The sequence below is a fragment of the Barbus barbus genome, assembly GCF_936440315.1.
Source record: "Barbus barbus genome assembly, chromosome: 47".
Classification (NCBI taxonomy): Eukaryota; Metazoa; Chordata; class Actinopteri; order Cypriniformes; family Cyprinidae; genus Barbus; species Barbus barbus.
The window spans coordinates 5,706,064-5,730,091 of record NC_136725.1 but is presented as its reverse complement, the minus strand read 5'-3'; the positions used below and the strand labels follow the sequence as shown (position 1 = coordinate 5,730,091).

At 36.3% G+C, this 24,028-nt stretch overlaps 1 protein-coding gene across 3 annotated transcripts in view; it reads left to right on the top strand.

Moving 5' to 3' along the window:
- The window catches only part of LOC306865500 (sarcosine dehydrogenase, mitochondrial-like), a 51,081-nt gene that overhangs the window by 24,847 nt on the left and 2,206 nt on the right, over positions 1-24,028 (top strand). For 2 of the 3 annotated variants that reach the window (XM_079410131.1, XM_079410130.1), the window contains 9 exons: positions 2,054-2,137; positions 2,335-2,448; positions 3,051-3,189; positions 3,384-3,497; positions 3,653-3,800; positions 12,211-12,304; positions 16,019-16,181; positions 19,305-19,473; positions 20,747-20,882. In XM_079410131.1, the coding sequence (XP_079266257.1) occupies positions 2,054-2,137; positions 2,335-2,448; positions 3,051-3,189; positions 3,384-3,497; positions 3,653-3,800; positions 12,211-12,304; positions 16,019-16,181; positions 19,305-19,473; positions 20,747-20,882 (1,161 nt within the window). Of the gene's footprint in view, positions 1-2,053; positions 2,138-2,334; positions 2,449-3,050; positions 3,190-3,383; positions 3,498-3,652; positions 3,801-12,210; positions 12,305-16,018; positions 16,182-19,304; positions 19,474-19,769; positions 20,524-20,746; positions 20,883-24,028 lie in introns of those variants that run through there. The other variant, XM_079410132.1, reaches the window with a different exon arrangement.

Genomic DNA, 24,028 nt, shown 5'->3' with positions numbered 1-24,028 from the left:
CAGAAAAAATAGATATCGCAATATCACTTTTTTTCCAATAGCCCTAGTTTTTATCCATTTGTTAAAGAAAGACTTTTTGTCATCTTTGGAGGTAAACCGTCTCCTTTTGTCTCCCACTGAAGATTTTGACCAACATGAGGGTGAATAAATGATGACAGATTAAAATTTTTGTGTGAACTATTCCTTAAACTCCCAAGCTTTCTATTTCTGACACCACATGATATGCTCAGGAAAAGCAATCCTGCAAACCTTGACAGCATGAGGATCCTTGTCAGGTTTGTTTTCACCTCTAGAAACTTCTGCTTTCCATTTCTCCTATCCCCACCTAAGACTGTTTATTTTGACACACACTTCTATAAATTCCTCTGTTAAGTAACGGCATGGACAGCATGTACCCTAGTGGCTCATTGGCATGGCAACAGCGGCCAAATTAATTCCTGCAAATAATATTTTTAGCCTGAGCCTGTTAAAGAAACGCTAGCCTTATCATTATCAAAAACAATAAATAATAGCGTTTCATGCTGGATAAGTCAACGAGCTGCTGTGCGTGACTCATGGAAAGCTCGTCAGCTCATACTTTACGCCAGGAGAATAATGTATGGACTTCAAAAACCCTGGAGAAGGAGGGCAAATTGCCTAGCAACCGGTGTTTCTTTGGCCAGGGGGATAGAAAGAGAGAATCTGGTGCTGTGTGGGGGGCTGGGATGCAGCGTGGACCAGTTCCTTCTTTTTGTTTTAGAGCTCAAGAATAGCTGGAGAAATCGTGACGGGCTATTTGGAGCGGTGCTAAACAAAAGCGTGAGGGAAGGATGGCACATCCAAAACTCTTATGTGCACAAGTTTGTACTGCCTAAACTGCATTTCTGCTCAAAATCAGGATTGATTTGGGCATCATACTTTTACCTACGTGATTACAGAACCCTAACCTCAGAATATTTGTATACAGACATGAATCTATACAGACACCATAAATTGTAAAGAAAACCGTTGCTCACACAACTTACCAGCTGCCTAGAAAATACTGAGAAAGTTGGCTGAGCATGGCAATGAGTTTCTTCAAAAAAAATAAAAAATTCCAGAGGAAGCATTTAAAAATGCACTAAAAATATGATTTTGATGATGGTTTGCAAGGCATATATGAGTGCCAGCTGATCTAGTTTTTGATATTTCAACTTGATTGTAGTTTTAATGTCAGTGGGTTTCTAGTAAAGTGGAAAACTATGTATTTTTTTAGGGAAGATTTGCCATTTAATTTGTTAAAAAATAATAAATGCAGAGTTGTTAGTACTTGTTAATAAATGGTAAATAAAATAAATAAATAAAAATCTGATCATTTGTCATTTCACGTATACTGTAATGTTGCATGCGTGTAATTACTCATTTTATTCTCAAAAAAAAAAATTTTTTATGGATATAATATTAATCCATTTTAAGCATCAATATCCGTATTGGTGTCGTCGATATTTGCTTTTATAGTACTTAATAAAAAGTACTAACAGTAAACATTTTTTTTTTAAAATATCAGATATTTTAAATACTGACTTTGTTTCCACATTAATTTGAAAATCAGTGTGAAAATATATTATACATATATATTATAAAATGTATTATATATTTTAATGTTGCAGTAATACATTTTGTTGATCAACAGCCCTAGTATTTTTATATTTTTACCTGTTTATATCCTTACATGTTAAGTTTTAATTAAAACATTTTATTGTTCATTAAAACCGGTGGTATTCATAATGTTATTTATACTGTATGTAAAATGTTTTTATATATGGAAATGATTCATCTATAATTTTTTGCAGATTCTTACTGACGCATTCAAGACTATTGCAAATCATTTTCGCAAATTCATCTATGCTAGTCAGCTAGATAACAAATCTTTGTGATGAGTCAGCAGAAGTTGCGACAACAATGTACAATACATCAAAGAAAAACACAGATCAATGAAGATAAGATTTTCAGTGGTGATGTAGCACTGAATATAGCACTACAGTGATTGAGGTTTATTTTTGGCTTGATTTTTGATGGTTGTGGTGTTTAACAGGTGCTACAGGAACAGGGCTGTGTGTTTCAGGAGAGACACGGATGGGAGAGACCCGGATGGTTCAACCGAGGTGGACCTGCTCCAGTGAGATTTCAACACACACACACACACACACACACACACACACACACACACACACAAATGCACCATTCTATAGGGCAGAAATTGTTCTGTGTTCATTGACATATACTGTATAACCCCTTCAAACCTCTGAGGTCTGTATCAGATGATTATTGATTGATTTTTTTCTGCTAAATTGTTTGCAATTGTCCTTTTCTCAGGTTCTGGATTATGATTACTATGGTGCCTATGATGTTCCCGAGAACACTGATTACAAATACAGTGAGATACTAGGCGAAGAGTATACGTTTGACTTCCCTCCACATCATGATGTGGTGAGCATGTGTGTTTGAGTGTTTCTAGCATCAATTGTCCATAAGAATTTCTTGTCTGAATGACTAAACAGGTTTGTTTTCAGCATTTCATTGATTGCTTTTGTTTGTTTATAGTTTTTTGTGCTTTTAATTTTTTTTAAAACTATTGTTTATATATGTTTAATTATTGGCCTGTTGGAATACTTTATCTGTGTTTTGATTTTTTTTTTCCAGAATGTTTTTGTTTGTTTTGTTTGCTTTTAAAATGCGTTTTAAAATTAGTCTGACTTGTTGGAATGATGTAGCTGTGTGTTTTTGTTAGTTTTTTTTAGTTAGTTTTTGGATTTGTTTTGTGTGTGTGTGTGTGTGTGTGTGTGTTTGTATTGGTTTTTTTATTTTGCTTTTAAAAATGAAGTATTTTTATATTTTTATTTAATTCTAGATTCAGTCTGACCTGTTGGAATGCTGTAGCGGTGTTTGATTTTTTGTTTAGTTTAGTTTTTAGTTTTTGTTTTCGTTTTTTGTTTTGTTTTTCGTTTAGTTTTGTGGTGTTTTTTTGTTTTTGTTTGTCGTTTTGCTTTTAAACGGTTTTTAAAAATTGTAACATTTTTGTTTCATTCCAGATTCGGGATGAGTGTCTGACCTGCAGGAATGCTGTAGCTGTGTTTGATATGTCCTACTTTGGTAAGTTTTACCTGACTGGTCCAGATGCAAAGAAGGCAGCTGATTGGCTGTTCACAGCTGATGTCAGCAAAGCTCCAGGTGAGGATCTCTGTGACGTGTCTGTCAATTCAATCCCCCATCCAGCACACTGAGTGCATGCATTTTCACTTCCTTTTTTCGATTCTTCACATATATCCAGTATTCATTGACATTCTTTGCCTTGTCTGACCACATTCTGTTTCAGTGGTAAACCCAACTGAAGTGTAGTCATCTTGACCGTTTGTGTTTTTCAGGGTCCACGGTCTACACCTGCATGTTAAACAAGAGGGGCGGGGTCGAGTCTGACCTCACTGTCAGTCGTCTGGAGCCAAGCCCCGCCCACCTCCCACTGACACCCGAATCTAATGGTAAACGACACGTGATTTATTTCATTCAGGGTCACAGAATTGATGTGAGGCATAGAAACAGGAAGTTAGAGGAAGTCCTGTGCGTCTCATCAGCATGTGATGAGGATGTGTGGAGTTTATATTCATCTCACTCTCGATGTTTGTATGTCCTCAAGGTGAGGCGTATTACCTGGCCATCGGAGGTGGTGTGGCGCAGCATAACTGGAGCCACATTCAGGCAGTGCTGCAGGACCAGGGTTTCCGCTGCACACTAATAGACCACACTGAGGACATGGGCATGATCAGCATACAGGGACCCAAGAGGTTAGCACAAGTACACACACACAGTGTGTAAATAAGCTCTGTTCAAAACGTAGTGAGCCCCTGGATTGTGTATATATATACATCATCTTTGGGCCAAATTCTGGCTTGTTGACCAAGAACATTAAAAGTAGGATTGACAATTTCAAAGAGGCTAGCAATAGCAAGCTAGCTTTGAAAGCATAAGATCCCATCCTCCCCCAAATCACACTCCAAAGCCACGCTTCCTCCAAAACACGTGATCGCGCACAGACAGACCAGAGGCTAACCAGCGACACGCTGAGAGACGGCATTGGTGGAGGATTGAACGCAACACTGTCAGATTACCTCATGTCTCGTTCACCGGTGAGAATTACAGTACAAAGTGCATATTACAATAATAACGGCATGCATTCTCGCTTAGTCTGCAATAGCGTAACTGAACCTGGTGATGACGTATCATATCTGCGTGAACACGGTGCATGGAGGTATGTAAGTACATACGCTGACAGGCAGGTAGGACAGCCTATCATAGCCCTCAGACCAAATAATCTGATTGGTCGAACATTTTATGGTCCTACAGCTTTCTATAAACTATATAAATACTAGAGATGCAACAATACAGTTAGCCCAAGGTTCAGTAAATACCTTGGTTTGGCTTTGGTTCTGATGGCTTAGGACATGTTTTATGTAAATTATCAAACAAATTAACAGCAAAAAATCTCCTTTTAAACTTATTATACGTTTACTTAGAATTTCTTTTGAGAGCGGTATTATCTTTCCTATTTTTACCCAAAATAGGGTGGATTGGCCATTATGGAGCACTATAATATGCATCATGGAAGTAATAGAACTGATGACGCTCCAGGAAATCCCTAATATGGGCAAAGGCATCGCTATCGCTGTAATTGAATAAAAAGAAGAGAAACTTTTTGAATGATGAAACATAAGGACATTAAACACTTGCCTGCGGCAATAAATAGTTTATCTGTGTTCTTCAAGCCATATCGGGTATTTTCATAATAAGCCCTTTCACACATACAGACTTTTCCGGAAAATTACCGGTAAACTGCCATAAAGAGATCATGTGTGAACAGAACCTTTTCAAAAATACCGGTAAATTCATTGTCAATTTACCGGTATGAGAAGTTGTAACATTACCAGTACTACAGTTCTGTGTGTGAATGCAGAAGGAAAATGACCGGTATGAGCACGTACGAGTTCAGAAAGCGCTGACGTAAAACGTCTACTCCGGGCCAATCATAACATTCACTCCACACTTTCCCATGTATAATCCGCCCATGTCTGTCACACAGACCTCTGCATTTCTGTAAACATAACTTTTTTTTATTTTTCAACTGTTCACATTTACTTAAGAAAAAACCTGGATATTTGCCAGGGCGGCCATTGTGTGTATTTGGCCACTTAAGCTCAACAACAAACTATGTAAAATAACTCCATATGATACTCGCTAGCCGGCTTTGGATGTGACTGTGAGCGCTCAGGCTTTAAACAGCCTCTGGAGCGCGCGAGTACCGATTGGCTTAAAAAGACATGCAAAGTATACATTTTTGTGACGATGCAACAATTAAGCAAGTTACAATTTTGTTAACTGTCCCAAAATGCGAGCGAAAGTCTTGGATTGGTGTGCAGCAGCTCGTTGCTGATGTGAAGCCGCTTTGAGAGAGTGAAGGAGAGAAGACGCGGTCCAGCTGAATCACTCAGGCTGTTTTCAAATGACTGATTTAATCTGCTAGTTTGTGTGGATTTATTTACTCATATAACCTACTTGCTGTCTTGAATAAATGTTTGCAGGAATTTCCCTCGTTATAAACTTGAAAGCTGCGGGGATGAGTAAAACTATGTAATATACACACAATCCCCCACGAAATTCTGGACATGATTAATTATAACTCTATAACAGAGATTTGTGAAATACAATTTCATTATTTTTTAGTATTTTTTTCCCCCAGGCCTGGAAATTGCTGTTTTCAAAATGTAATAAAAGCAACTGATGCACGCGGTTAATCACTTAAGCTGCTCACCAATGTAATCGGCTGAATGCTCCGTTACCTCTCCCTCATCTAACCACATGCTGTATCCGTCACCCCGCTTTGTTCCGGGACCTCGAAATTTTCAAATTAAGCACTGGTTTGTAGTCGTCTATTACGATGTCTCTGGGACAAAAGCAGCTGCATGAATGCAAAAGTTTGAAACAAAAATGAAACCATCAACAAAAAGACTGACCGCGTATACCCCTCCATGTTTACAAATACAAGCGCAGCCATTGGAGGTTAATTATGTCACATAATTTACCAGTATTTTCGAATGGATGTGTAAATGGTGCTTTTCCAGAAAAAAGACGGAATGTCGTTGCCTGTGTGAACGGCGCATTTTTGAATTTACCGGTAAAGTCGTTCCGGTAATTTTACAGCAATTTACTGGTATTACTGTGTGAAAGGGGCTATTGATTAAGTATAATTGTAAGCCATTGCTAATCGACGTAGCCTTTACTACAGTATAGAATTTATTTTCTGCATCAATCTGATAAGAAGCCACATCAGATTACAAAAGGAAGTTATTTCAAACACTGGACTGACATTGTGAAGTAAAAACAAGTTATAAACCTCTCTTTTGTTGGACAACAGGTTTAGAAACGCTTCTCATTACAAGTCATTTCAGGAGTGTTTGTTGTATGTTGCTTTTTCAAATGCACGTTATAAGCAGGGAAGCATTTTCTCATCACAGCAAATAGACTCAGGGGCACACAAACAGATCAATAAAACCCACAGAAATTATTTCAACGAAAAACCACTTATTATATTGAGAATTGTGATATCCCTAATAAATACATATAAATAGATTTAGATGACTTAAGTTAGTGATTGCTATCGAGATGTGAAAAGACTTTCAACAAGCATAACAAAAAATGTCAGCTGCTTGCTTTGTTCACTTACCTTAAATGTCGTCTTGGAATGTTCTGGGTTCAGTGCAGGGTTATGGTGAGTCATGGATGGTGAGAAAGTGAATGGGGACAATTTTTGTAATATTTAAATGCAGAAATGTGATGCTGATTTTAAAGCACTCCCTTTAATTCTGATAAAACTTTAATTGTGCTCATTATTTTTCTAATTAATTTTATAGGTGTTTTGTCCTGAATTTTTTTTAATATAGCTTTGAATATTAAAATGGAATGTATGGAATCAAAAAACATTGCAAGACCATAAATCACCTATTATTTGTGATGCAAAAACACTTGATTAACATTATAAGCAGACTTCAAAGCTGAGTTATTTTATTTTCACTGAGATATAATAGTAATAGTTTTCTGTTATTTTGAATTATTTTTTATTTTATATTTCCTGTTTTCATGTTAATATATTTTTTGCATTTTTTTTTTTCTTTTTTTTTTTTTCTTTAATGTCTATGGGTCAAAGACAAGACGTCCTATTTTGGTGTCTCCATCAATTTAAATTTCTGAAATTGATTTTATATACACACAATCCATGCATGTCTACTTTAAAGTTTCAAAAAACTTTTGAAAAAACTGAAATATTTATGTAAAAATGAAACAACATACATGACGTGCTTATTAAATTATAAATGAATAATTGATCATGCAAAGTTTTATTATATTTAAAATGATTAATAACGCCTACTGGCAAATGGGTAAAACCTAGTACGATTAAGTACGGTAAAGATTTAAAATTACAATTAATTAGTATTTTGGGGACTTAAGCAGAATTCTATATGCCTGACAAGATTTAATTTTTGGTAGACTGAATGATATTTTGTGTCTTCTGTAAATCATGTTAAAAATCATGGTTGCTCAGAAAAAATAAAATTAAACGGGACACATTTTAATGTACAGGGGGAAAAATAATTTAATTTAAATGTTTTTTGTTTTGATTAGAGGTCTTTGACCCCTATATAGTTTTCAGTAATTATTAGTTTGAGTTATTTAAAAAAAACTATTTTAGCTTGACAAACTAAAATATTTGATTTTATTTTAGTTTTATTTATTTTAAATTCAAATGAACTGCTGCCTGTCGATTGTGCTTAAATGAACAAAAAAGATCTCTGGTTTAATACAAGTTGTGTATTTTCTGAAATGGTGTAGATCAATTCTCTTGGTAATGGTTGAATTTGTGTTCACGGTATACAGGTTGATGTCATGGGGAACTACAGAGTGGAATGAGACGCATCCCATGTGTAGATACAGCTGATAAAATGCTAGAACATGAGTCTGTCTGAGTAATGCTGTCCTGTATGCTGAAAACTATGCTTTCCTCCCTCAAAATGTGATTTACTGAAGTACAGTAATTCTGGAAGGATGTTGATTTAAGGAATTTGTTCTCCTAGCATAAATCAGGCGGTTTGTGATGTCTAGATGTTATTTAGTGGTGACGGTAGCCCACCAGCTCATAAGATGCAGTGTATTCAGGTAGAGATATTATGAGCCACATTGTGTCTGAAGGACTGCGTATTGAAATGATCCCGGTGTCATACAGGAGTGAGATTTATGCAGCGTTTTCAGAGCAAGCGTGTGCTTATGTTGACTCCTGGAGTGTGAATATATGTTTTGCCGTCATCTTGAGACGTGCTTCCACAGTTGCGTTTCTGTAACGTACTGAAGCCACAGTGTGCTTGACTGAAGGGTGGTGATTAGCAGTGAACTCATGAGATGGAATCAGCAGATGAATATTATATCAGGATGTTTTATCAGTCAAAGCAGTCAGATTTTGAATTAAATTTCATGTAATTATGTATGTACTTGTGTCTGTCTGTCGGACTACTCTGGAACACAAAAGGAGTTATTTATAGCAGAATGTCCAAGCCCTTACATTTTACAAACCGTGAAATTCAATAAAGAATTTCAAGGCATTAATTTTAGTCTATTCCTCATGCAAAACTTCTGTATGTCTTCAGAACACTTAGAATATAGTGCACAAGCCACATGGATTACTTTTATTTTTGTCTTTTTTTGTGTTATAGCTTCCGTCCACTTTCATTGTATGGAAGAGAGCAGCTTGAACATTCTACTGAATGTCTCTTTGTGTTCTACGAAAGTAAGACAGTCATAGGTTTGGAACGACATGAAGTGTTTTGTGAACTACCCATTTAATTGAGGCTTGCTATGACATTGCTATGAGCTTGTTTTGTGCATCACATCTCCTCATTACTGAATGCTTTCGCTCGGGTAAATAAGGCTAATAGTGATGTGGCTGGTGCAGTGGTTTCATCTATTTCTGGACTCTCCTTCTCACTGGCAAAACTGGGATTGTTAAATTGACACCAGGCATTTGCAAATTTAATAATTGTCATTTTAATAATAATAGTAATTATAACAGGTTACTTTAAAGGTTACTTTTAAAAGTAATGGATCACAATATTGTGTTACTTCATAAAGTAACTAATTGCATTACTTAGTTTCTTTTTATGGAAAGTAATGCATTACATTACTTTTGTACGGTGGCTCAACTCTGCAACTTCAGAAAACACATGCAAATTAAGAAAACATCATCATCAGTTTGACAGCACATGTGCTGCAAATACTCGCAACACAAACAGATAAATATGCGCAAGTAGCACAAACCACAAATACTTGCACAAATACCATAAAAGTTAAACTATGATTATTGTAGTAAATCAATGGTTAATATGTGCATACCATGGTTGCTGCATGCCAACTATAGTAACCATTGTTTACTATAGTACTATAGTTTTTTTACTATTTTTAAATTTTTTTTCTATTTATATTTTATATAATAAATGTATTGATTAATTAATTTAGTAAAACCATAGGCTATGGTTAATTTTTGTAAGGGATGTTGTAAAAGTTAGCCAGCTTACATAATCTTTCACAGTTACAGTAATTGTATTTCGTCAGCTTATTTAGGCTTATTTAATTTTTTATATATATATATATATATATATATATATATATATATATATATATATATATATATATATATATATATATATATATATATATATATTAAAAAGGCTATAAGGAATCGTATGAGCAGGTTGTTAAAATAAACAAAAATCTCACCTTTCAGAGCAAGTATTGATAAATATGTCCCAGCGATGTTCGTCACTGCGGTTCCCTTAAACATTTCCGAGGTGGTCTTTGCAGCGCATTTCTGTTTTTTGCAGCGCTTCGTTTGTTTGTGTTGTGAGTATTTGCAGAGTGTGTTGTCAAATATGTTTTTTTTGTTGAGCTCTCTCGGCCACCATACTTTTGCGTTACTTTTTGTCACCTGGGCTTGCTTATTTATTTTTTAATAAAAAAAACCCAAGAGTTATATTTTTGGCGACTATAAAGGCCCTTTCACACCAAGAGTGAAATTAATAAACGTCAGGCTGAAGAAAAAGCCTCTGCCTCTGCACTAACTCCCAATTTCTCTCAACACGGGGACAGGAGAGATGTCAGTGAATAATAGGAAAGCAAAGTAACTTGCATTTACTTATTTGAAAAAAGTAACTCAAATATTTTAATTTAATTTAAAGGTAATGCATTACCCCAAAACTGTGTATGTGTTTAAAAGGAATATATTTAAACCTGTGATATTCTGTAGTTGAATATTAATTTCTTCATTTGAATGTAACCTTACACACAAATATATTTCTTTCAGGAGACATTAGTAAATGCTATGCACATCATGATTTTCAGAGCGTTTTGGTTGAGCGCCTCACTCTCACTCTATTTCTCATCATTTGTGCCCTGTGGTGAAAAGTGATTTCATTAAGACTATATCTGATCCTTGCTTAACTGACACCGCTAAAGGAGAAGCAGAGCGCCTAATTAGATTCTCTCACACACACACACACACACACACACACTGTATAATTAGAGTGGTTGTTGGCCTCTGTGCTTCAGTGAACAGAGTGATGTTTGAGTGGGTGGAGGGGAGGAGTCTTCCCTTAATCACGTCAAGGCTGTCCACACACACACATGCATGTCTACACACACAAATGATGCCCTCCTTCAAAAACGTGGCATTCCACCTTCATCATTTATATCCTCATACATCACATCATCCATCCCCTTTCTAAACTGTTTCTTCCTCTCTTCTCTCTGCCCACACAGATGTAGTGTTCCTCTCTGTGGCTGTTGCTGCAGGATAACCGTACTGTTAGATACATGTAGCATGAAGCCCAACACTCACTCTTGTTCTTGAGGCCTCCTTCTGCTTTTGTTAACACGCACGCTAATGCAAAACAGGCCAAGCTGTTCCTGTCACCCCAAATGATGCAGCTAGAACAAGTCCATCGCACCCACACACACACACACACACATATACGCACACAGACGCCGGGAAAGCGCAGGTCAGACGAGGGCTGCAAGTCCAAAATAGAACGATCTTATGGAGAGGAGCAGTGGTGGAGGGAGAGAATAGGAAGGAGAGACTGATGGATGACCTGAGGAAATGGAAAGAGTTTAATGGTGACACAAAGCCATTTTCCTGCATTCCATAAAGAATATATAATAATAACCAAGGCTCTTATATTAATTTGTTGCTTAAAGTGTGCTTTTCTCTACAGTAAGGCCACTTGGTTTGATTTTTTTTTTTTTATATATCATGCAATGACATTTAATACGTTTTAAGTGTGGCTTAAGTGTCCAAATACTTTGTGTGTGTGTGTGTATATGTATGTGTATATGTATATGTACAGGTGTACATGTACATATACATTTTTTTTTTTTAATTTTGATGATTAGAGCTTAGAGCTCATGAAAGTCAAAAATCAGTATCTCAAAATATTAGAATATTTACATTTGAGTTTCATTAAATGACCATCCATACAGTATAAATTCCAGGTAACACTTGTTCTTTGAAACCACAAAGAGGGTAAGTCATAGAAGGTCATTTCTGAAAGAGGTGGCTGTTCACTGAGTGCATATTAAATGCAAAGTTGAATGCAAGGAAGAAATTGGGTAGGAAAAGCTGCACAAGCAACAGGGATGACCGCTAGCTTGAGAATACTGTCATCATATACAATACTGAATACTGCTTCACAAGGACTGGACTGAAGCTGGAGTCAGTGCATCAAGAGTCACCACGCTCAGACGTCTTCAGGAAAAGGGCTACAAAGCCACTTCTGAAACAGAAACAATGTCAGAAGCATCTTACCTGTGACACTTTACACTATATGCCCCTATACTTTTGGGGCCATTGTATTTATTCTAATTTCACTAATTTTATATTATTTATAACACAAATACCATTTAAATACATGAATGCAATTTAAAATACATTTTTTAATTAAATGATTCAATTAGGAAAGTAAGACGTTTACTAACTTTTAAAACTCATAAAGCTGATGCTGATTTATGAGGTATTGATTTTGTTGGTGTGGTTCTATGCTGACTCTACAGGGCTAGTTTTCAGTGAGCTGACAGTAAAGTGTGTGATTTGTGTGTTGACAGCCGTGAGCTGCTGCAGGAAGTGCTGGACTCCGACCTCAGCAACGATGCGTTTCCCTTCTCCACACACAAGATAGTGAACGCCGCTGGACACAAGGTAACGCTCTCTATTTCTCCCTGTCCTCTATCTTTGTGCAGTTCCAGCTCTCTCAGACTCATTTGCTTATGCTCTAATTAGTGGTGCTCGCTTCAGCAAAGCATCACTATTATTATTCATCAAGTTTTGCTATTTTTCAAGCCAAAAATTCAGCTCATAACTCACCCCACACCATGTCATAGACATGACAGACAGTTCAAATCATGCCTCTTACTGAGGAGATGTGTGCTGATTTATGCATATGTGCAGTGATACTGTATATTGCAACCTTGCTGAATTATAGTTGATATTTACAACTATAATTGCAACTGTTATTTTCATTCATTCATGTATTTTTTTTCTTAATTTTTCCACTGCTCAAAATGTCTGTCAGTCTAATTTACACTTTCTGCATGTACTGTGTGTGTGTGTGTGTTTGTGTGTGTGCGTGCATCAGACAGATGGTCTACTTCCACTCTTGTGACAAACCTAGACACACATCTCTATTGGCTGATGCCTGATGTCATCCTCTTTTATCCCCGCTCACTCCATCTCTTTCTTTCTCTCTCACACCTTGGAAGGTGGTCATTTATAACGGTGTATATCAAGAAAAGCAAAGAAAAAAAATGTTTAAAAAGTTTGTGGTTTATGCAGTGGTTTATGTATTTATGCATACATTAGACATTACATTGCAGTAGATTCATTTTCTTTGTAGATGCTTCATAACCAAAGACTTACACCCGACTAGCCAGGTGGTGAATTTAAACAACATAATAAAAACTCCATCAAGGAATATGGACATTGAGCTTGTGGTCAGTCAGTGCATGGATTTGAAAAAGAAAGATGTTTTTCTTTTTCATATCCACACCACTAAAAACACCTCTAAATCAGCATATAGTACATGATTTTTCAATAATTTCATAATGACAGATAAATATAAATTTTTTGATTATTTGTAAATTATTTTTATGATTATCTAAAAAAACAATGTATCTTTAAAAAGTGCAGTACTTTACAAAAGTTTAAGGACATCAGATTTTTAAAAATGTTATTCCATCCAGGCTGCATTTATTCCTTCAAAAATACAGTAAAATAGGAATATCGTGAACTGTTGATAACATTTAAAATGACTGTTTTTCTTTCGAATATATTGTAAAATGTAATTGCTGTGATGCAAAGCTGTATTTTCAGCATCATTACTCCAGTCTTCAGTGTCACATGATCCTTCAGAAATCATTCTAATATACTGCTTTGCTGCTCAAGAAACATTTATGATAATTATTATCAATGTTGAAAACAGTTGTGTGAAACTGTGAGATTTTTCAGGATTCTTTGATGAATAGAAAGTTCAAAAGAACATAATTTATTAAAATGGAAATAATTAGTAATATTACAGACACTTTTGATCAATCCAATGCATCCTTGCTTAAATGACCATAACTTAAATGCATTTTTGGTGACATTTAGAAGTGGGTAAATCTGAAATCAGGCATATGCACATGCATCGTCCTACTTCTGTTTGTTTTAATCTAAACTTGAGTATCTTTCAAACTTTTTATATCCTGAAACAACAAATCCAGTGGCTCTTCCTGTAAGAGCTGCTGGTAACACACCAGCTTCACCCCTGCCGAGCTGATAAAGACCTGTGCACTCTGACTCCCAGATACTGCATAAAGCCAGCCAATCAGATTGGATCCGGCGATTTTTGCCAGCTTTTGGTTGAATATGCTTCAAGCGGCCTGTGAACGGTCTGCAGATGGGTTATCTGAGGCGAAGACTAGTGGATTATGGGTAACAGGGTCTCAAGCTGTTGAAACAGTGTCTTGAATTAGACAACAACTACTGATGGCTAGAGAGGCTTACTGTATCTCCCTGCAGGTTACAGTGGAGAACGCAGTGCTTGTTGCTGGCTGATAATGGTGTCCTTCACATGATCTCAGCCCTGCCAGATTGATTTCAGCCCCTCAGGCCCCTTCTCTCTGCTCACTGCAAACACGCAGTAATACACACACTCGGCTGCGTCTGTTCTGGAGAGCGGCCAGCCTATTATCTAAGTTGTGTGCTGTGCTGTTTAGAGCTGTTGATTCTTCTTTGGCCCACTGCTGTATCTTGATCCCTGGTTGGGTGTTAATGTGTGTTCAGTAAGAGCGAGAGGCAGGTTCTTCAGCTCAGTTTAATGAACAGTTGAGCTGAAGTTAGTGGATGCCGGACAGATGGATTCCAGGACGAACGTCTACTGAAACCGCTCACCTCATTTATCACAATGTTTCTCTGACTCTCTTTATGGAAAGTACTCCGTGTTCATCATGTGACTCTTGTAGCGGAATTACAAATTTTTTCCCCAAAATTGGCTCAAATCATCTTCAGACAATGCTGGCAAAAAGTTGTCAAAAGACTTTCTATAATCCAAACCGTTCTCGCAAAGCGTTAACGAATTTGACAAAATTTGCACAAAAACGGACACGAGGCTATATCTTCACAATGTTTTAAGTGATTCTGTCCAAACTTGGTACGTGTTTTACCAAGCATGACCTGAGTAGTTTCAGCACAGCGCCATCTAGTGGTCAAATGAACTTTTCGTTTACAATTTCTGAACAGTTTACCAAAAAGCATAAGATTGATCTTGTTAGATTTGGAGCGGCATACTGAATCAAACAACAAACAATTTTTCTATGTCAGCCATTTTGAGCGTGAACCATTTTTGTGCTTATTGCTATGAAAAGCATATTGTTATGAAACGTATGAATCTTGTAGAACCGCTTGCTGGAAAGTTATAAAATTTGGTACATTGATAGAGTCTCTAACTTGAACTCTTTAGTGTGACCAATAGGCCAAATTTGCACCGTTTCTGCTAATAACATTTGAACCGTAAGGTCTAAAACCTACATTTTTCCTCTGATTCCTTGGCTCATGCTAAGTCAAATGCATACAAAAATTTACATTTCTACAGGTCAAGATTTTTCGCAATTTTGAAGTTGGTGAAAAATCTACTTTTTCAAACCGATCCTAGACGGTTTGTCCAATTTTCACCAAAATCAGCTCAGATTATCTTTGCTGGCAAAAGTTGTATGATAACCCAAACGGTTCTCGAAAAGTGCTTTGACTAATTTTATGAAATGTGCACAAAAATGGACATGAGGAGGGACAATGGACAATGATATCTTCGCAACACTTTAGCAGATTCTGACCAAACTTGGTACATGCATTTTTGTTTATAATTTCTGAGCAGGTGTGTTGAAGCAGGGTTGAAACTGAAGTCTGCAGGAAGGTAGCTCTCTAGGAGCAGGGTTGGAGAACTCTTGTCGTTATTGAGTAACTAAAGGTAGCTCCTTAGCTCTTGATTTTACCTCTGTTGTGCTTGGCCCCTTAATTGCTGTTTGCAGCTAAATTTTGGTATTGTTTTTGCAATAATAAACGGCTGACCGTAAATTTTCCCACTTATTACATGATGACTCATAAAATAAAGATGTAAGGATGTTAAATGTTTAAATTGAAATTGTTTGATTGTCTTTCTTATAGATTTGCTCAAAGTTTCCACTAAGAAAAGTCCATTACAACATAGAAAACAAAAAAACTATCAAGTATTCCAGAGAGCCGTGTAATGAAACAAACTACAGTACACTCGTGTACAGACACACTTTCTTATTCATAGCAAATGGATGCAGTTTCTGTTCTTCATAAAATCATAAAATTATCCTTTCTCTTTATTTATTTATTTATTGTGTGTGTTTATAGGTGAGGGCCATGCGTCTGTCATTCGTGGGTGAGATGGGCTGGGAGCTTCACATCCCTAAAGAGTCCTGTCTGCCCGTCTACCATGCCGTCATGGCCACAGGGGCCAAATATGGCATCAGTAATGCCGGCTACAGGGCCATTGACTCCTTGAGCATTGAGAAAGGTATGGGTTAATGTTATTACTATCACTGTAATTCACTATCAGTATTATTTTTCTTGGGCCTAACCCCTCTTTCAAACACTCTCTGCAACGCCTTGGCAATCACCCAAGATTGTGCGACATTTTGTGCAGGATCACTTACATTTTCTTCTGAAAGCATAAAAATGTAGTTCAGTAGTAAAAGATGATATTTCCACATCTCCTCATACATTATTATCATGTTGGCGATCTGTTTCTTGAGGTGCTGTAGTAAAAGCGTGCTTTTAGTGTGTCAAGATCAGTTGCTTTACTGTGGGATTGTGTTGATGAACAGTGTTTGGGCCACTAGAGTTTCACTCAACAGATCTTGATTGATCTGAGATACATTTTCTATTCACACTACAAGCATAAAACATCACTGTATCGCTCTCCAATAGAGTCACATATATAATTCATTCTTAATGCTGCTTTCAGCTGCAGTTTTTCTGTCAAACATACGGTCAGTGCACACAGGTGGAGATAATAGTTCAGATGTACTGTAGGTTGGTAGGCGTCCCTAATGCATTGAGCTCTGGAAGCTAAAGAAGTAGACAGTAGGGCACAATAAAAACTCATTACTGCAGCTGAACACTTCAGCACTTCCACTGCACTCCTGAGACTCAACTCAGCTTCACTGTTTGTTCACTATGTAGGTCATATTTGCTAGACTGTGTGCTCCTGGTTGAAATACTCTACCTGAGTGCAAGACAAAGAAATAAGTCCGTCTCTGTTTATGTGAATGCATCAACATGCTATGGATGTGTGATTTCGTGTTTAGTGTTTTTCTGCATTTGGTTCAATGACTTGATGCTCATTGGATCGATTAATTATTTAAAAATGCAATTTATATAGACAGTGACATGAATGCACTTTTTATGATGAACGATTAAATTAATTATGAATTAATTTATTTTGATACCTTTTGTGGGATCAAGTTTAAAATGTTAAGATTATGAGAGATTGTAACAAAGAAAAAAGTCATTAAAAGCTGAAACTGTTGAATTATTATTATTATTAGAATTGATTTTTGTTTGTGTCTTTACAAAATTACAATTTCCTTTGAAATAAAGCTTATACAGTAAAAACAATATTACATATTGCCCTGGTTTCACAGACAGGGCTTAGACTAAACCAGGATTAGGCCATAGTTCAATTAGGACAATTAAGTAATGTTTATAAATGTGCCTTAGAAAAAACATTACAGGTGTGCATTTTGAGACAAAATAAAGGCATTGATGTATTTTAAGATCAGTCAGAGGAAGTTTCTTTCAGTTGAATTTACAGTAGAATTTGTTTAATGATTGTGTGATATAATTTAATCCATGTTTTAATTGGCCAAACCATGATTTGATGGCATAAAATGCCCTCCGGGCCTTCTCATTCAAGGCCTTCACAGCCAGACTGAAGCCCCCTGATTTACTGTTTTTATACATGAATTGTATAACATCAAATATTTTTCCACCAATGCCAATTTGTAATAATTTGTATAGTAAACCATCATGCCAAATAGAGTGGAACATGTAAATATTTTTCTTTGTTTGCCCTTTAGATTTTTGTTAATTAGAGTGTGGAGAGAATAGATGTGGTCAGATGTACGTTGTTTTGGTAAAAAGCCAATTTGTGATTTATTTAGGATTTTGCATCTTTTAAGGAATGTCACTATGCAGTTGTTTATTATATTGCAGAAGAGCTTTGCTAGGTTACTGCCCACACAAATACAACAGTAATTACTGGGATCGAATCCATCTCCTATTTTATATATAGGAGAGATCAGTCCTTTGAACCAGGTCTCAGGGAAGTCACCAGAGGATCAGATCAGATTGAATAATTTTGCCAGAGCTTGAATTATGTAAGGGCTGCTGAGTTTGAGCATTTTATTACTGATGTTGTCTTGTCCACATGCCTTCTTTAATTTGAGATTTTTAATGTGCTCTGTTATTTCTGATGTTGTTATAATCATGTCCAGTGGGTTTTGCTCATTTTTTTTATTGTTTTCTGTAAATCTTCTAGTTTTCTCTTTGTTTTTGTTTGGGGCTGATTGAGGTCTGGTTCAAGTTTTTGGTAAAGAGTTTTAAAGTAAGATCTCCAGATTGTGCCGCACTGGAGTAATGTGTTTGATGCCATTTTTAAAGAGATTCCAGAAATTGTTTTGGTCTATTGATTCATCGATTTCATAAATTTTAGCTTCATAATATTGATCTCTTTTGTTGCAAATGAGCTTTTTATAATTTTTGGAGTAGGTGAGCCGTAGCGTCTGATTGGCTGGTTCTTTATGCTTTTTGTTAGAAAGTCGTCAGTGTCTTTTCTGAGTCAGTTGCATTCATTATCAAACCACATATTCTTTTTTATTTTTTGTTTGTTTAATGTTAGATATAGTGGCCAAAGTTTGAAATATTGGATGTTGCTGAGTTTTTTCCATTGGAATCTGGAGTGAAATCTGTGGACATAAAGTTTTAGTATAACAGAGCTGCTCATGTTTTCTTTGAATTTTTCAGCATGAGATTGGTTCCAACTGAGTTTTGGTTTTACAGGGAACAGTTTTTCATATTTGAGGGGAGGAGTACTGACCCGGTCACATGACTGTTTCAGGTAAAGGACTGTTTGGCAGTGGTCAGAAATAGGGAGTTGAGGTCTGACTGTGAAAGCATAAATAAAGTTTGGATCAATATCTGTAATTGAGTAATCGACTACACTGGCTCCTAATCTGGAGCAATAGGTGAATCTACCTAAACTATCTCCTTTGGTTCTGCCATTAATGATGTGTATGTAGCCCTAGACCAGGGGTGGGGAACATTGATCCTGGAGGGCCACTCTCCTGCAGAGTTTAGCTCCAACCCTGAAAAATCCTGGGAAAAAAAAAAAACCTAATTGCATCCTGAAGACCTTGATTAGCTGGTTCAGGTGTGTTTGATTAGGGTTGGAGCTAAACTCTGCAGGGACACCGGCCCTCCAGGATCAACGTTCCCCAACCCTGCCCTAGACCTTTACAAAGTTTTAACACTTGTTTTCCATTGGTGTTGACTAAACTATCATAGCTGTTTCTTGGTGTGATAATTAATGAAGAATGAAACGTCTCTCTCTCACTCTCTCACTCACTCACTCACTCAGGTTACAGGCATTGGCATGCAGATCTGCGTCCTGATGACACTCCACTAGAGGCGGGACTTGCCTTCACCTGTAAGATGAAGACCTCCATTCCCTTCCTGGGGCAGCAGGCGCTGGAGGCCCAAAAGACTGAGGGCCTGCGCAGACGGATCGTCTGCTTCACAGTTGATGAGTGAGTCCCAGCAGACCAAAGAAGAGATTTCAACAAAATTACAGTTATGAATGTAGACATAATAAAAGGCAGGAATATTAAGGTGATTAACAGGAAGATTTAATGGGCTTTTGACTAAATTTCAAATTAATTTTAGTGGTTATCACTCTGTTTGCTTTAAAAAAAAAATCACAACATGAGTGAAAAGTAAGCAGTTCTGCAGATTTACTCCTGAATGTGATCTTAGGGGTTAAAGTGATAGTTCTGCTGAAAATGTACTCCCCTTCAGGTTTGTAATGAGTTTGTTTCTTCATCAGATTTGGAGAAATTTAGCATTACATCACTTGTTCTCCAATGGATCCTCTGCAGTGAATGGGTGCCGTCAGAATGGGAGTCCAAACAGCTGATAAAAACATCACAATAATCCACAAGTAATCCATACAACTCTGGCCAATCAATTAATGACTTAAGTTAAAAACTTGTGTTTGTAAGCAACTTGATTCTGGCTAAAATAGAGTCATTCACAATAGTGCTTTCTACAGCGGAAAAGTCATCTCATCTGAATCTGGTGAAAAATAGGCATGCATCCTCATTTTGGAGGAAGAACTTTTTCACTGGAAAATGCATGATTATGAAATCATATTCTAGCCAAAAGCAATAGTTTGATGTTAAAAACGCCTTGATGGATTTGTTTTGTACAAAAACGCAGCTTTTCACTTCAAAAGATGTTAATTGATGGACTGGAGTGGTGTGGATTACTGTGAAGAAACAAACTCGTCCACATCCTGGATGGCCTGAGGGGGAGTATATTTTCAGCAAAATTTCTTTTTTGGGGTGAACCACTCCTTTAAAATTCAAAGCACAGCAGCAGACTAATATGCTAGTCATCACTGGTTTGTAGCCTCGGGTATTTGGCAAGTTTTTTGACATTTATTTACAAACCATCTGACTTAAAATTGAATAATTGCTGTAATTCTGACTGATGAGATTTTTCAAGGAGACATCTGAGCTTGACCAACACTTTTCACTCTTCATGTCCACTTAGAGCTCCATTCTGTCCTGCCATTAACCTTAGTACTATTACAGCAGTCCAATGCCTAAACAACTTCATAAAACTTGGATTCAGTCATCTTAAAACTTTTCAGAAGTTTCAGACGTTTCAGAAGCAAACAGCCAGATCTGGATGTGGCCTCAAGGATCTGTCATGAATGCCATGCAGTTTTTCTGGACCAGTGTTGGTGTTATTTAGGTTCTCATTTGAGCAGCGCTAATGTGTTGTTTGTCCTTCCTGCAGGAAAGTGCCAATGTTTGGTCTGGAAGCTATTTTCCGCAACGGCGTTCCTGTGGGCCACCTGCGGCGCTCAGAATTTGGATTTGCCATTGACAAGACCATTGGCTATGGTTATATTCGCAACCCAGACGGTGGAGTGGTGAGTACCGTACAACAGCTGTCTGCTTAAAACTAGTCAGCTGTTTATCTAGACAGCATTTAAAGCTGCAAGGTGCTCTGCCAAAACGGACTTATGTATTACTGCTCATGTTTAGTCCAAATCAGACTATTATGAGCATCCATTTTGGCCTTAAAATCAGCTTCCTTTGTAGGCAGTAGAGAGTAAGGCAGATATTCAGTAATTGTGATTGGGTTTAACAACTGTTTTCTGTTTTACTCACAAGGTCAGATCAGAGATCAGAATATGAGAATGGGTCACTTCTTATCATGATATTTTCAGTATAATTGCACTTTGGCAAGTACTTTTAACAGATAAGTATTAAGAAGCCCTCTTCTCCTCTGATTTGTGTCTTTGTTACATATGCACTGGTTTTCTTCTCTGCTGTCATGATTGAGGGTGAGTCATGCGAGTTGTTCCTCATATAGGCTAATTTAACAGGCCTGTAAAGAGCGATGATTAGATGAAGGATACTGTGTGCCGTCATCTCTGCTGAGCACATACTGCTGTTATTGTGAAGTGCTCATTTGCATTTCTTCAGTTTAATACTTACTGTCCTGAAATGAAAGGTGGGGTTGAGTACTGCTAAACCTTATGATCAGTGTGAATAACACGTTGTTAGTTTTTGGAGGAATTTCAATGAAAAAGTTTATATAATGAGCAGCCTTTAACATAAATAACCATGAAACATAAGTAGTAAATAATAATTTGTCTCACAGGTTTGTCAAGGTCAAGTGTCAAGGTCTCTTGTCCATGTATAAAATGTTATGTATTCTTTGGTGGAAATTCAATGGAAAAAAATATTTACAGGTAATGTATACTTTCTATATATTTTATAATGATACTTATTATTATTTTAATAATTATAGCATTTTTGAATTATTTTTATTATTTGGCGGAAATGCAAACATTTTTTTTAAATAAATGAATTTATGAAACGGTTACACTTTATTTTAAGGTGACCTTGTTAATTATAATTACCTTGTAATTATACATTTAAGTAATATTAATTAACTACATGTACTTACTATATGGTTAGGAGGGAGATATATACATGAATCTATATATTTCTGAAAAATGTTTATACATTTATTTATAATATAAATTATATGAATATAAATATAGACATGTAAATACATGTAAATATTTTCAAAATATATACTGTATGTGTGTATTTATATAAGCATAATATACACAGAACACACACGTTACGCAAACAAAACCTTTTTTGTATACGATTAATCGCGTTTGACAGTCACCTTTATGTATATAGCGCTTTTAACAATACAGATCGTGTCAAAGCACTTAACAGTATCAAATTGGAGGATAGGGTGTCAGTAATGTATAAAAATAAGATTAAACACTCAATTTTCAGTTAAAGGCATTTCATTATTGAATTCAGTGATGTCATTGTCTAGCTCAGTTTGCCAACTGACAAGCCAGAGGCGACAGCGACAAGGAACCAAAACTCCCTCTGTGACAGAATGGAGAAAAAAACCTTGGGAGAAACCAGGCTCAGTCGGGGGGCCAGTTCTCCTCTGGCCAGGAGATTATTGTTTATTTATTGATTAAATTAAAATTTTAAATGTATTATTTCTATTTTTATATTGTTGCAATTTCTAACAATAATAGTATTATGTAGTTAGGTATTTTATTATATTTTTAGTTATTTTGTTTTATTTAGTCTAGTTCTTTATTGGAGAAATGTTCCCGGGGCTAATCCAGGTGTCCGGCCTCCGCTGACGATCAGGGAGACATCATCTCTCGGCACCAATCCACCATCTGATCCGGACACGGACTGAGAAACAGAATAAGAAAGAAACAGACAAATATTAGCATAGATGCCATTCTTCTTACGATGTAATGAGTACATTGTGTGTTATGAGGAGTGTTCCCGGTTCCAGGACAGCACTAATATATATATATGTATGTATATATGTATATTTATATGTGTGTGTGTGTGTGTGTAGTTAATTATTTGGTATAAAATTTATAATATATAATTATTAGTGCTGTCAAAATTAGCGCGTTAACGCAGGTGATTAATTTTTTCAGTTTAACGCGTTAAAAATATTTAACGGCGTTAACACAGGGGCGGGGCTAGTGTTGGCCACCCCACTCACAACTGCTGCCTCTGTCTCTTTTTTCTTGCTAATTTAGTCACAGAACGTCTTTACCAGCATTTCAAATAGGAGATGTTTCAGACGCGTGCTTCAACTTCACTTCAGCGTCAGGCGTGAGTCAAAGGAGCGCGGAAACTGTACTGTACTGACAAAGGCGCTGCCTCACGCTGTAGCCTTTATCATTTCATATCAAAGCGCGAAAGAAACTATGTGCATGCAATGTCGTGGTCAGTTAAGTCATGAAGGTGATTAAAACTGCCTTAAAACTGTGCTTGCGTGAAATATGAGTCACATTTAAGAACATGTCTCTGAAATGGTTTTCAAAACTGTCCTGCACTTTCTCACTCATCTAACACACTCGTCAGATCATTAATAGAGACTTTAAGACCTGAAGTGGGTCAGAAAATGTAAAGTGAGTTGAGAGAAAACACGATGCGTGTCAGATCCGCCTCGGCAGCTCTTAAAGAAAAAGCAGCCAAAATAACCTATTAACCCAGCTGCTGTGATGTCTGTTCATCAAAGAACAAAAAACAAACAAAAAAGGAAATCAATAACTTTATAGCTTTAAGGACTCATCTGTATTTAATTTAGAATTTAGTGTTTGATAACTTTATTCAATTTCTGTATATTTCCTACTTGCTGAAGGGCATAGGTAGCTAAATATGACATTGGTTATACTGTGTTTATGAGAAAATAGTTTAAAGTTCACTTAAATAAGAAGTTATTTTTATTAGTCTAATAAATATTAAAATTGATGGCTTTCAATTATACTGTAATGTTGAATGGCAATAGTCAATGGTTAAATATCAGGGAAAAAAAATATTATTTTATAGAGACATCAATATTGGTGTCAGTGATTCAGTGATTGGTGCCTTCATTCATTAAAAAGATGCCATTAATCAAATATTAAAAATATACCGTCTTTATGTTGTTTCTACATTTAATTTGAAGATTAAATGTGAAATTATTGCAATATAAAAGTAGATTTAAAAAGTTTAATGTTAG